The following is a 15,557-nucleotide window of genomic DNA, read 5'->3' on the forward strand; positions in this document are numbered from 1 at the left end:
TATTTCCCTATGGCTGCTAAAATATGATTTCCTCACATTTTTTCATGCATGGTACTTCCCTTAATGTCCTTACCAGTGGAGCCTTTGATTCATTTCACTTTTTTACTTGCTGTCACAATAGTTAAATAGCTTTTTACACAGTGATGTTGACGATCATTTTTGCTTGCTCAAATCTTTGACTCACTATAGAATTTCTTAGATAAGACAGAATACTGCAACATTGTCTGATGTAATTGAAAACAAAGATTTTTTTTATTGTCTCCATCTTTCCCCCTTTTCCACAGAAATTGGGGCTTTGGAAATCTTTAACTTCCTTTTAAAAAAAGTTAATCTTTCTGTTCTTTCTCTTTTTGTATTCCTTCCCTGTCCTTACAATATCACAGTCTCCCCACATTTCCCTTTCCAACTCATGTTGCTAACATTCTCCTTCGCATACATGAGACAGAGAGAGGAATTCCTTGACATGATAGAACTTAAGGGGAGATAGAGTAGGTGATGTTCTAAATAGTGTCAACTGTATTTACTCTTCTCTTCTGATTTTTCTTAGACATCTGCACTACCTCCTTCCCTTTCCTGTCACGCCTCCCCGTTTGACAATGAGCACTGGTGATCATGTGGGTGACATTCAGTTTGAGACCTAGTGATGCAGCCAGCTGTATTTGGTGATCTTCAGCTCCACCACTTCCTGTGTGGATCTCATAATTTGTACGGCAGAGAGTAGTTTTTTCACTTATAATGGGACAGGCAAAACTGCTCCATATGGAAAATATCTTTGTCCTTACAACAAAAATATTAAAATTTGCTTTTAAGTTCAGCATTTTTCATGCAGTTCTTCACATAAGTGCTTTTGCATTATTCATCTTCTACCTTTACCCGAGAGTCTTCATTTGTAGGATCATATTATGTAAAGTAGGAAAATAATATTTTGTTGTGCTTTGAATGAACTTGCATTTTGGCAATGTTGAAATGGTGTGCTGATCATTTTTTGAGGCTAAATTAAATGGAGTTCCTTAATTTGTTAAAATTCCCCTGGAAAAGATGTAGAATTATACAAATGGGTGGTGCTCTTTTTATCAATGTTTTGGTTCTGCCTGTATGCCCATGTGCCAGTAACATGTATGTATTCAGGGAAAACATTGATTTTATTTTGGCTTTTTCTTGTAATGGCTCATACTGATTTGCTGTTTTTCAGAAGAGAACTGTAGCTTTTAGCGGTGACCATTCACTGAGGTTACTATCACCATTTACCTATTTAATCAATTAATGTACCATGAAGTTACCTTTCCCTTCTGAAAACACAGTTATATTTTCAGCAATAAAGATAGATTTTAATATTTTTATGGGGCTGGTTAATTATGGAAACATTGAGGTTCAGTGCCTACGTTTTCTGAGCCTTTAATTGTTTAAGAATTCTATATGCCCATTAAATGGATGAGTAAGTTTTTGATGGTTCAATATCATATTTTTTAGCATTTTCCTCATCATGGGAATAGACTTTGTTCTTTGGCTGGTACATTTTAATGATGATTCTGCAAGGCTGCTTTAAAAGATATATTTGCTAGTGGAGAGTGTGCATTATTTACAAATGCTAATGAATGACTGACAGACTCAATTTTCATGAAAGTATCAAAATGATAGATTTTGTGTCTTGTGGATGCTAAGACCTTTATGGGCATAACAAGTTGGTTAACACCATGTCTTATGCAGCTGTTCAAGGACTCCCTGTATTTTTTTCATCTGTGGATATGTATTATACACTTGCATGATTTAGAAATAGGGCTGTCGATTAATCACAGTTAACTCATGTTAATTAATCACAATTAATTGCAGCTTTAATTGAACTGTTAAACAATAGAATACCAATTGAAATGTATTAAATATTTGTGGATGTTTTTCTACATTTTCAAATATATTGATTTCAGTTACAGCACAGAATACAAAGTGCACAGTGCTTCCTTTATATTATTTTTATTACAAATATTTGCACTGTAAAAATGATAAAAGAAATAGCATTTTTCAATTCCCCCCATTACAACTGTAGTACAATCTCTTTTGAACTTACAAACTTAGAATTATATACAAAAATAACTGCATTCAAACACAAAACAATGTAAAACTTATATATATATATATATAAGTGAGCAGTGTACACTTTGTATTGTCTTATAATTGAAATCAATATATTTGAAAATTTAGAAAACATCCAAAAAATTAAATAAACGGTATTCTATTATTGTTTAACAGTACGATTAATTGCAATTAATTTTTTTAATCATGTGATTAATTTTTTAAATCGCTCGACAGCCCTATTTAGAATGAAAATAGGATAGAGCGGTTTGCTTTTCTTTCTTTCTTTTTTTTTTCTTCTTCCATACAGCAGCTATGAAATGGAGCATGATCTCATAATAACACATTAATCTGTGGACATCCCCCATTGAAAAGAACACCATAAAATAAAAATAAATTATTTTAATTTAGGTTGCAAATTTGAATAAATAATATAATTTTTGTACTACTCCTAACATGCTGGCTTCACCATAGGCTCCATTGGAGGATTGAATTCTGATGGTTTTTCTTTTGAAAATATAATGTACCAACAACAACTAATAATAGGGTCCTAGAGAACTGCGCACATTTACAGCTCTTTATAAATAAGAATATTAAGAATAAGAGCAGTCCTATTCTTTATCTTTAAAAGAAAACCCATTTGGAACCATGCTGAACCAGAGAGGAATGAAACTTAATTTGAAACAAAGCCAAAAGGAACTTTGTCCACATTTTGTGTCACTGATGGAATAGGGATTATTCTGAAGAACGGCAGCATGCAGTGTTGGTGGACACTGATATCTGTCAGGTGTCTATTTCCTTCTACCTTTCTGACTGGGTTTTTTTTTCTATCGGGTCCAACAGCCACTTGTTTTCTATACTCACTATATCTATGGCCTTACATTATGTATGTGAATAGTATATTATCTCACCCTGGAGCTGATTGCTACAATTACAAAGATTCCTGTTATATGGCATCTCCAGGCACTATAAATGGGAGGGCTTCGATGACCAAATCAAACTCCCACCTCATAATTAGACTGGAAGTGGAGGAGAGCAGATGAAGAGATTTTGATTTATCAAAGCAATGGCAAAACATGATTAAGATTTTGCCAGAAAAGAATAGCCCCCTGCATCCATCTCTAACTTTTTTATTAAAAATGTTTGGAGAATCATTTCAAGTGATCTTAAATGTGTCAGCTGAAAAGAGCTTGTAAAATCCATTTTCTGTCTTATTGATTACTCAAAAAAGCTGAAAGTATTGAGGAGGGAAGTTTCATGTGCGTGTACCTTCCCTAATGTAATTACACTAAACATTCAGAATAAAATGGATGGAAAGTTTTTGTGTATGCTTTAAATTTATATTACCTAATATAAATTTGGTTAACTCTAACTTTTCTCTTGTATAATAAATCAGTCCAGCGGTGGGCAACGAAAATGATTAGAAATAAAAACATCACAGTATTTGTCAAATATTGTTTGTTTTCTGAGCACTTCTGCTACCAAGGCATCCCACCTCAAAAAGTCTCCAGACTATTTAGGCTTTTATTCTGGCCCAACTCCCACCTTGGTTACACTGGTGCAATCATATTAACATCAGTGGAGCTGCAGTGAAGTAACCAAGAAGACAATTTGCTTTTCTGCACAAGGCTTCTTTTTTTGTTTACTAATCAAACTCTTTATATGCTTTTCTTCTCTCTAGGACAACACTCCCCTCCATCCTCTATATCCGACTAAATTGATCCCTCCAACTAAGTCCCAATTACATCCACAGTCTATCTGCCATGCTGACTGTCTAACCCCCGGGCCCTTCAGTCATTTGTCTTCCATCTTATGTGATGTTCATGAGAGTTCTTATAGGCCTTACAGTCACAACGCTTTGTATAATAAGGTGAGCCTTCGGTGCTGCTATTGTCTTGTGTTATGTCTGATGTAATTCAGCATTCTTCTGCTGCACTGGAAAATAAATTTTACAAGTGGATGGAGTTCAGCTGTGGCTTTAGACCACACCCCTATGTTGGGAGAGGTGAGCTGCCCAGGAGATGCTTAACCCTCATTGAAATCAATGGCTGTTAAGTGTCTAAATACTTCTGAAACAAAAACTGGCCAAAAGGCTTAACCCAATATGACATGAAAGTTAATCCTATCCTTGCCCTGAGACATACAGTCTGCATTTCTTTAAAAGTGATTTGATGAAAAGAGCATGTGGAGGATTACAGTGAATGAGAAGCTGGATATGAGTCAACAATGTGCCTTGTTGCCAAGAAAGCTAACGACATATTGGACTGCATTAGTAGGAGCAGTGCTAGCAGATCGAGGGAAGTGATTATTCACCTGTATTCAGCACTGGTGAGGCCACATCTGGACTATTGCATTCAGTTTTGGGACACCCACTACAGAAAGGATGGGGACAAATTGGAAAGAGTCCAGCGGAGGGCAACGAAAATGATTAAGGGGCTGGGGCACATGACTTATGAGGAGAGGCTAAGGGAACTGGGCTTATTTAGTCTTTAGAAGAGAAGAGTGAGGGGGGATTTGATAGCAGCCTTCAACTACCTGAAGGGGGGTTCCAAAGAGGATAGAGCTAGGCTGTTCTCATTGGTGGCAGATGGCAGAACAAGGAGCAATGGTCTCAAGTTGCAGTGGGGGAGGTCTAGGTTGGATATTAGGAAAAACTATTTCACTGGAATGGGTTACTTAAGGAGGTGGTGGAATCTCCATCCTTAGAGGTTTTTAAGGCCTGTCTTGACAAAGCCCTGGCTGGGATGATTTAGTTGGTGTTGGTCCTGTTTTTGAGAAGGGGGTTGGACTAGATGACCTCCTGAGATCTCTTCCAACCCTAATCGTCTATGATTCTATGATACGGCCATAGCAGAAGAATGAATCTTTTGTTCTAAAGTGGGAATTTGCTACCACTAATCAACACCAAAGGCATTTCTAGAGAGTGTAAGACACCCTGAGCTTGAAAAGAAAGAGGGATGTTCCTGAGACATAGGTAATCAACTCAAAATCCTTATTAATATTGTGATACAGCAGGGTCGGGGGCAGTGGAAGAGGGGAGATATATAAGCCCTAGGCTAATTAAGGCATGGTTCCCTATAGACTAGGGAAGTTTACTACAGGTTAATTGGAGCATCTGTAGCCAAATAAGGCCCTGTCAGGAACCTAATAAAGTTGAGGAAGGAGAGAGGACTGGAGCATGGAGGTGTGTTGCTGAGAATTGAAAGACAAGAGAACTGGAGGAAGGGAGATCCTGCCACAGCAGAGCAGGGAGACTTCCTCCCCCAGCATCAAGGACCGAGGGTAACCCTACCCAAGGGGGAAGAGAGTAAGAAACCTGCAGTGGTTGAGAGGGGTTGGGGCTCAGAATGAGGAGCAAACCCAGACCCTTTCCCCGCTTCCCTTCTCTACCACCTTCCTGGGCCACTAGCGGGGCCCTTGGCGCCCCAAGACCAGGAGCAAGGGGTGGTGTCCTAGCCCCCCTGCCAAGAAAAGCTCAACCCACCATACCAACATCGGCCATTTTGTCACAATATAAAGAACAAGCAGCTTCACTGAGCACATCCATTCTTGTTGGATAGTTGCTATTATAGACTTCCTTGTTTTTCATTATTTCCTTTAGTTAAGAACATAGTACAGAGTCTATTATTATAAAGTTGAAAATTTATGCTCCATGGGACTATATCCTGTAGTATTGACTCAGGCAAAACAGAGCGCGAGATTTTTGTTGCATCGATAAAATTCTGGCAAAAAGCTGGCTCTTGCAGCATATTCTAAAGATAGTCAGACTGGCTCAGTTAATCTCTTCTACTGCAATCCAGCTGCATTTAAATTAACTTGGCCACTGAATATTGAAGAGCAGGTCGGTATCCAAAGGAAGAATTTCTAGACTCATATATAGTGAGCATAAGCTTTCATGGGCTAAAACCCAATTGATCGGATGCGTGCAGTGGAAAATACAGGAGGAAGATATATATACACAGAGGACATGAAAAAATGGGTGTTGCCATACTAACTATAATGAGAGTAATCAGTTAAGGTGGGCTATTATCAGCAGGAGAAAAAAAACTTTTGTAGTGATAATCAGGATGGCCCATTTCCAGCAGTTGACAAGAAGGTGTGAGTAACAGTAGGGGAAAATTATCATGGGGAAATAGGTTTTACTTGTGTAATGATCCATCCACTTCCAGACTTTATTCAAGCCTAACTTTATGGTGTCCAGTTTGCAAATTAATTCCAATTCTGCAGTTTCTTGTTGGAGACTGTTTTTGAAGTTTTTTTTGTTGGAGTGTTGCGACTTTGAGGTCTGTAATCAAGTGACCAGGGAGGTAGAAGTGGTCTCCGACTGGTTTTTTAATGTTATAATTCTTGACGTCTGATTTGTGTCCACAAGTACTCCTCATTCTTTTTGCTGATACAGACTAACATGGCTACCACTCTGAAACTAGACTCGTATATGTTGCACTTTGTTTCAGCAGGTTCTCCATTAGAGAGACTCACTGCCAGAAGCTCCTGGAAACATTTAGAAATATATACCTCTACCTCGATATAACACTGTCCTTGGGAGCCAAAAAATCTTACCACATTATAGGTGAAACTGCGTTATATCAAACTTGCTTTCATCCACTGGAGTGTGCAGCCCTGCCCCGCCGGAGCATTGCTTTACTGCGTTATATCCAAATTCGTATTATATCGGGTTGCATTATATCGTGGTAGAGGTGTACTTTGAACACACAATTGAAAGTATGCAGCATATTTCAGTGAATGCCATTCTTCACTCTGAACATTTATTTAAAAATTATCTTAAAGGAATTTCCTTTTAAGTTAGCTTTATGAAAAACAGGATGATCACTTTCTGTGGATTAGTATCTGCCTGCTAGGTTTTTGTGATCTTTAGAGTGTTTATCACTTCCTTTGGAGACTCAGGGCACCTGCAGACAGCAGGTGTTTTTATCTGAAATACATTAACAAAAAGATACAGGGATTAATAATATGTTGATTAGACAGGCAGGAGGCCATGTTAATTCTGTTTTAGGCTCTGATCCTCTAACTGGATTTTCAGAGGCAAATATCTCTGCGCCCACGTGGATCCAGCAGCAGGACTGGAGCTTAGTTGATAGTCAGACACACAGACAATACAGATTTAGTTATTATTCGTACAATATAATAATAGATTATGAGTTTTTAGGCTGATAAATTCATAACAGATTTTACAGGGTTTTTTGGCTCTAATGCCAGGAAATTGCAGGGGCTGTATTTGTCACAGACTGGTGCAAGTGGTGGAAAGAGTCTTTGCTCCTTCATTCCATCCCTGTGCAGCTAGTCCTAAATAAAGATGGGTTTCCCACATTAGATAAATTGATTCTGATCTGGGTGGACTCTGTGCCCTCCAGCATTGTTGTTCTTATCACTGCTCCTGTATCTTAAAAGACCACAAGTAAGATAAGGTTATTGCTATCCCTACTTGTAATATCTGCTTCTCTTTTCTTCTTCTTTCCCTCCTAAGTGATATCAGGGCTGGATTAAGGCACCAGCACTTTAGGCATGTGCATAAGTCTCCAAATCTAGGAGTCATGTGATTACATCAGAATTTCAGCTTTCATTTAACCCCCACACCACCACATTTCTGATCCTTGTGATTGTGGGGAAAAAAGTTCATATGTGTGACCTGAGTGTAACCAATGCAGTGATGCCTGGAGAGAGCCGGAAACAGCTCTGAGAGGTGTGAGCTGTCCTTGCTCACTGCTCTTGTTACCCAGGGTTCTTTTAACCCAAAGCTCTTGGTAACTTTTACTCTGTGAGAGGTGTGTCAGGAAATAAATCAGGGAAGACACGGCCGGCCGACCGATAGATGGCTGGCACAAACAGGACAACACAAGAGTGCTTTCACTTAAAGCTAAACTTTACTTAGTCTCAAGCGCTTACACACGTCCGCAACAAGTTAGTAAAACACCCCCAACCCTTGATAATTACCAAAGCTGAGTGTGGCTCTCGAGTGACACAGCGGCAGGCTTCCGGTGGCCAAATCTTCCGTCTGCTGGTGGGGACCGCAAGATGTGTCCAGAGGGAGAGTCCAAAAAGAGTCCCAAAGAGTCCCCAAACGAGTCCAACTATCTCAAGCTTTTTCCCCTTATTTGTACATTAGTAATAGACTGACATGTCCCTTAAAGAGAACTTGTTAAGCAAGCAGTTTCAATGGTCAAGCAAGAGGTTCCTTCTGATTAACCAGGTGAAGGTTTTTCCAGAGTTTGCAGCCTTGAGACCCCAATAGACATTCCTGGGGCACATCCTGCTCTTTTAAAATGCACATATCAGTAACTTCAACACAATTCTTATCAGGAAGGATGCGGGGTCAAGTTGCCCTTTCTGTGGCATCCCAAAACCCCGCCCCTCCTGCCTTCGTCAAGCTGAGACTGCTTAAAAGGTTGCTTTTAACAATAAGCCGTAGTCGTTTCAGGCACTTTACTGGTTTGCCAAAATCTCCCCGTACATTCTGGGGGTCCCCACCGCCCAAGAGAGGACTGTGTGCATGGCTGGAGAAGAATAGTGAGCTGGCTTAGCCCACCCATATAAGCAGATGCAATCCAGTTACTAGACAAAGTAATGGAGAATCCCCTACTGTCACCCAGACCTCTCTGGGTGGCAGTGGAACATCTGCTCTATTGCTTCTGGAATGGAAAAGGGGGTCCATTCTGCTGCCCCGGTACCTCTAGAGAAGGCTGTGGGAGTAGAGTCATCGGTGGCTGCATGTCCTGGTGAGCCTAGGACATTGGATTGCCTTTATTCAGTCTGGGGTGACACCCCTTTTTTAATACAAGAGAGGTAATCCTCTGCTATGCAAAGTAACTGGTGAGTCAAGAAGCCAAGAGGAGATGCTATGAGATCAGCATTTTGCTGCTGATCCTTCTGTTAGTGAAAACCCTCCTCCTGTGGATCCTCCCTTGGGTTCCACTGTGATTTTACATCCTCTAAAATTGTTTCTATTCTTGATATAGTATACATGAATCAATCCACTACTTCCCAGGTCCCAGGTTAAAAGGGGGATTCCATTAGTAGTTCTGTCAACAGACTCATTTTGCTCCTTTTCATATGGAGACAATATTGGATTAAATATTGGAGGAGAAAGCGATGAAATAGCAATTGGAGTGTGCGTCTGGCAGGGGAGATTTTCACAGGCACGAACGTGACATAGGTGCCCAACTCTCACTGACTCTCAAAATCCCATTTGAATTTTTGTCCATGTGAGTTGAGCGTCTAACTCCCATTTGTACCGGTGAAAATCTCCCTTTCAATTAATATCTTTACTAGCAAAATCCCAACATTTGATTTGGGATAATGTTGCTCTTCAGAGACATGTAGAGAATTTGAAAAAGGGTTTGCCCCAATCCTGAAAACCCTTTTCAAACGGCCTTTACACAGATATTATTTATGTGAGTGAAGGTTGCAGGGTCAACATATAATACAAACCATTAGACTGTGATTATAGTCACATGGCATGTGTGAGACTTCAATCCTGCAACTTGCTTCACACACCCTGAACCTGACTAGAGCCCCTTCAAAATCATTGAGTGTCTGCATGGACACAGGGATCTGTCTGCCATAACTAATTGCAGGATTGAGACCTTAGTTTGTATGGAGACTATTTAAAGGAATCTGTAAGTGTTTTTCACACTGCACCACTGTGATAATGTAATGAACTCAGCAGTGTTTACCCACTAGAGCTTAAATTCTGATTCATGGCATCATAACAGGAATCGACATCCTATTTGCTAACATCACCTTTGCTATGAATGGAAACTGCATTTCAAGGTTGCCATGGAAAAGTATTTCTTTTTTCCTGACATCATACAAGTTATTTGTTGTTATAGGTGAGAGTTTCTCTCTTTTGAACTTTGATATTTAAATGTTGAAGTTTAACTTCCGGACCCTGGTAGGCATGTGTTTTTATCAATATTATTTTTTCTGTAATCCAGCAAAATTACTTTGGAGGTGACAAAGAAACTAAGTCTATGTCTATACTGTCAGAGTTTTTTCGCCGAGAGTTTGGTCGCTGATAAAAAAGCGTGTAAAGAAAATTGCTGTTGTGTGTTCAGTTGTCTTCCACTGGTGGTGTAACGTATTCACACTTGCGGCACTTGCATCGGCAATGAGAGCAGTGCACTGTGGGTAGCTATCCCACAGTGCAGCTCTCCCCCTTCTGCCGCTAGGTCTTCTGTGAAGGTGCAGGGGATCATGGAGCATCATGGGTCTGGGCTCAATGCCCCATGATGCACTGCTTTCCGTCCCAGCATTCCATGTGCTTTTGTCTTCAGTTCGCGGCATTTTTCAACATCCCTTGTTTTCTGTTTGCCTTGCCACATCTATCTGCAGGAATGAATCCCACACTGATCTCCTCTGCTCTGCTAGCTATAACTAGCACATTGTGAATAGCGGTGGAGTTAATCTTGAAGTTATGAAGGCAACGGCAGTCACAGTTGCCTGACGCAGGGTCCAACATGGAAAGCAGCAACATTAAATTACTTTTGGCATTCACAGAACAGCTGAACACAGTGGAACGTCACTTTTGGGTTTGGAAAACTAGCACAGAGTGGTGGGATTACGTAATTATGCAGGTCTGGGATGAAGAGCAGTGGCTACAGAACTTTCAGATGCAGATAGCCACCTTCCTGGAACTGTGTGCTGATCTTGTCCCAGCCCTGCAGCACAAGGACACCCAAATGAGAGCTACCCTCTTAGTGGAGAAGCATGTGGCAATCGCAGTGTGGAAGCTGGTGATTCAAGACTGCTACCGGTTAGTTGCGAACCAGTTTGGAGTGGGGAAGTCGACTCTTGCGGCTATGTTAACACAAGTGTGCAAGACCATTAATCACATCCTGCTGCAAAAGACCATGACTCTTGACAACGTGCATGAAATTGTGGATGGCTTTGCAGAAAGGGATTTCCCTAACTGCAGTGGGGTGATAGATGGCACGCATATTCCAATCTGGCACTAGAATACCTTGCAATGGAGTACATCAATCGGAAGGGGTACTTCTCCATGATTTTGCAGGCGCTTATGGATCACCATGGGCATTTCACTGACGTTAGTGTGGGGTGGTCTGGAAAAGTGCATGATGCCAATATCTTTAGGACACTGGCCTGTACAGAAAGCTGCAAGCAGGGACTTTCTTTCCAGACCAGAGGATCACCACAGGGGAAGTCAAAATGCCCATAATGATCCTGGGAGACCCAGTGTACCCCTTAATGCCATGGCTCATGAAGTCGTACATGGCTGAACAGTAAGGAGAAGTTCAACTATTGTGGATAGCTTTGCAGAAAGGGATAGCAGTAAAGAGCAGTTCAAAAACAGGCTGAGTAGGGGCAGAATGACCATTCAGTGTGTGTTTGGCTGATTAAAGGCACGCTGGCGATACCTGTATGGCAGGTTAGACTTTAATGGGGAAAATGCTCCCATGGTTATAACCGCGTGTTGCACGCTGCATAATATTGTGAAGGGAAGGGCGAAAAATTTACTTGGGGTGGACTGCTGAAGCAGAACATCTGGCTGCTGATTTTGAGCAACCAGATACCAAGGCTATTAGAGGGGCCCAACGTGGAGCAATAAGAATCAGGGATGCCTTGAAGCAACACTTCAAAGATGAAAACTAGTAATGTTTGTTGCTATGCTTGGGACTGCAATGGTTAATTAAATTTGGTATGCTAGGAAGCAGTTGTGATTGTTAAGACCTAGGATTCAATGTAAGGAATGGATAAAAGTGCGTGTTGATTTGCAGGTGCCATCTGCTATCATAATTTGCATGGAAACAAATAGAGTGCTTATGAGTCAAAAAACTTTGCTTTTATTGCCAAATAAACCACAACACCAAATGCACACACATAGACACACACAGATTCTTGGTGTGGGAGAAGGTACTCGAGGAGTGGGGGGGCTGACTTTCAGAGCTGAGCATAAGTCCAGCTTTCGTCTGAAAAGCTGTCTGCTGGGGGGAAGTGTAGAGGAAAGCACAAAGTGCCAGAAAGCAGAAAGGAATGTGTGTGGGGAGTTTGTGGAGAGCATGGGAAAGAGTTCTGAATGTGCTGAAGGGAAGGGTGGTGGGCATGCATCTGCTCAGTCTGGTCCATTACGAGAGGCTGGACAATGTTTGACGCTTCAAAACTTTTATCAGCCTCTCCATGGCGTCCCTATTGTACACATAATTTTCTTTTCTTTCCTGGAACATATATTCCTTGCTTCCTCTCTGGCACAGATGCTCTGCTGCTGTTGGGGAGCAGGGAGTGTTCCTCAAGGTCATGTCTGGAGAGGCATAACTAACAATAAACAGAAGCACTATTGTCAACTACACACAGAGCATTGAAACACTACATTAAAATACACAGCTGGTAACATACCTATCACTTTCTCAGTGACCCTAGGCAAGCACACATGCGAGAGAACACCCCAAGCGTCATGAGTGAACCCAGGGGCAGGAGCATTGCTCATTTCAGAAAAGCAAGGTCGTGTGGCACTTATGGGAGTGGGGGCAACACTCTAAACTTTTCCACAGTTTGCCACCTAAGGATAAGCAAGGAAGCAGGGGTGCATCTGCTACATGCTTGCAGCTTCTGCCCTGGTCCCCATGCTGCTTGCCTGTGTTCAGCTTTGGTCCCCTGCCCAAGTAATTGCAGAGTGATGTGGGAAAGTGTCTCTCAATGGGGGAAGGAACAAAGCAGCTCTGCCAAGAAACCTCTGGCAGAGAATTGCTGAGTACCTCTAGGAAAACCACTTACTAAGGGTGTCCTCTCCTGCTTCTGGCTTACCCAGTAGGATGACCAGATGAGAGGAAGAAAATATCGGGACACATCGGGGGTGGGAACGCTGGTGGAGCAAAAAAAAAATACTGCTGATTTGAATCTATTCCTCACTCCCTTCCTAAAATTTCAAGGCATTTGAGGTCCCAGGAGCATTTGTGATCTAGCAGATAGAGCACAGGCCTGGGAGTCAGGAGATTTAGATTATAGTCCAGACTGTCTCTTTGTGTATATTGGTCAATGTCAATAAGAATAGTGTACATGTGATTTCTGTTGCTATAGTTGCAACACTCTTATTTTTTTAAGTACATCATCTCACATTGGTTGTGGGAAGTCATACACCTCTGTCTCAATTAGCAAAGGTTACAGCAGCCTTCTAGACAGTGAATTAGGGCTTCTCTACATGGTGCATTAGTCTGCCTCAGGGGAAGTAAATTCTAGTGTGCACTAGTGTGTTGTGCACTAACTGCCCCATTTGGACCCTGCTGGTGTTCAGTAAAAGTTCCCTAAAGCATGTTTAATGTAGTACTGTTTTAAAGAGAACTACATTAATGTGCACTAGGGGACTTTTAGTGCACACTAGCAGGGTCCATATGGACCAGTTAATGCACACTAGAATTTACACCCATCTGGTATGCACTGTGTAGACAAGCCTTTGGTTTATGAAACGGCCACATACTGCTAAGACTTTAGACAGCTTTGTATTAGTTCAGTGGCAGTTGTGAATTACAGTGCAATCATGATAAAGGCCCTTTTTAAGGCAAGCCTAGCTTGTTGATTATATAGCAAAGGTCTAATTAAGCTATTTTATAATCTTCTCTATTCTGAGCCTCGGTCAAGGCTATATGAAGTCTTTTTAGCATTTTTTTCCCTTTGAACTTATGTGACTGTGCATTCTGTAATTGTCAGAATAGTTTGCAGTCATAAATAGTACTTATTTTCCATTTTGCTCTTCTGTCATCCTTAGAAAAAGGCAAAAACCCATCTTGTTTACAAGATTGCTGTGCAAGCCTAGGAAATTCCAAGGTCATCATTGTAGTAACCTAATTAAATTAACCTAGTTAAAGACAATGGAGAATTTTATAGTCAGCAAAGCAAACAAGGACAGAAATGAGAGGAGTGATTACCTCCTCCCCTGTCTTCTCCTGCAGACATAAGAATAATCTGTCTAAATCACTGTAAAAGAGAGAGAGTTTTACTGCCAGCCATGTGGACGTGGGGATGCAGGTATGCCAAGAACAGAACTAGATGGTGACTACACCTATTAACAAGCGCTGTGGCGCCAGAAGGGATAGCTCAGTGGTTTGAGCATTGGCCTGCTAAACCCAGGATTGTGAGGTCAATTCCTGAGGGGGCCATTTAGGGGTCTGGGGCAAAAATCTGTCTGGGTATTGGTCCTCCTTTGAGCCAGGGTTGGACTAGATGACCTCCTGAGATCCCTTCCAATCTTGATATTCTATGATTTACTTGCACTCCAGCATCAGAGCTAACAGACATAAGTCAAAGTCTTACATGAGTCAGAGTTCAGAATGTCCAGTGAGGGAAAGCTGGGTTTCTTATCTTTCTGGAGAAATCACCCCCCGAGCCCCTAGTGTTCATTTAGAATGATGAGGGGGACCTGGAAAGTGTAGGAAAAACAGGGCAGCATGTTCATTTGATCAGGCTTATTTGTTCTCAAAATGAAATAGATAAATCTCATCTCCCTCCCCTTATATTTGTCATTATGGAAGGAGCAGGTCAGGGCTGATTATATTTTGGTTTTCAAATATTTTTATTTATATTGTCGTAGCACCTAAAAGCCTCACCTGAGATTGGAGCCCCATTGTACTAGGTGCTGTCATGACACACAGTAAGTAACCCCTTCCCAAATGACTTGCAGTCTAAATAGGCAAGACACACAAAGGAAGCATTTTACAGATGGGGAACTGAGGTACAGAGGCAGATTGGGTATGTCTCCACTTGATGCAAAATCCAGGGTCTGGCTCTGGTTTGAGCCCAAGCCACCCACCCATCCACACACAAATCAGTCTGACTTGGGTCAGCAAGCTCTCAGGACCCAGGTCCTAGGACCCTGCAGGGAGGGGGTTCTAGGAGGGGTCAGAGCCTGGGTCCTGCTATAACTCAGGTCCAAGCCCTATCATTCTATACTGTGGACTCAGCTCAATCCACAGACCCGAATCAGAAGGTCTGTGCAGTGCAGTATGGAGACTTGAGCACAGCTGTGAGACCTGAGTCCAGCAACTATAAGCCCAGGTTTACAATGCCATGTGAATGCTCAAGCACGAGCTTGGAAACACCAAGTCCACAAGACCAGGTCCCACAGACCTGGATTTACAATGCAGTGTAGACATACCCTTAAGTGACTTGCCCAAAGTCAGTGAATCTCTGACAACAAGGAGTTGAACTTAGATCTCCTAAATCCTGGTCCAGCACCTTAAACACAAGTATCTGATCCCTGATGGGACCCATTGTGTTTGAAAATGATAAGGCAGAATATTATTCTAGTAATTAACTATTGATCTGCCATGGTGCCTAGAGTCCCCACTCAGGATCAGGACCCCTTGTCCTAGGTACTATACAAATGCATAAGAAGACACAGTCACTTTCCCAAAGAGCTTGCAATCTGACCACCGTGCAACAAGTGTAACAAATACCAGGAAGGATAGCAGTGATAAGGCAGTTACATAGGTTAGCTACATGCCCACCTTGATGGTTCCGAATCA

The 15,557-nt window shown here is 41.6% G+C and overlaps 1 protein-coding gene across 1 annotated transcript in view; it reads left to right on the forward strand.

Annotated features, from left to right (window-relative positions):
* Positions 1-15,557, forward strand: part of LOC123366201 (muscular LMNA interacting protein) — a 159,776-nt gene that overhangs the window by 130,575 nt on the left and 13,644 nt on the right. The window contains exon 13 of the mRNA XM_045009425.1: positions 3,749-3,937. Within this exon, the coding sequence (XP_044865360.1) occupies positions 3,749-3,937 (189 nt within the window). The remainder of the gene's footprint in view (positions 1-3,748; positions 3,938-15,557) is intronic.

Source organism: Mauremys mutica, chromosome 3 (genome assembly GCF_020497125.1).
Source record: "Mauremys mutica isolate MM-2020 ecotype Southern chromosome 3, ASM2049712v1, whole genome shotgun sequence".
NCBI classification, from domain to species: Eukaryota; Metazoa; Chordata; order Testudines; family Geoemydidae; genus Mauremys; species Mauremys mutica.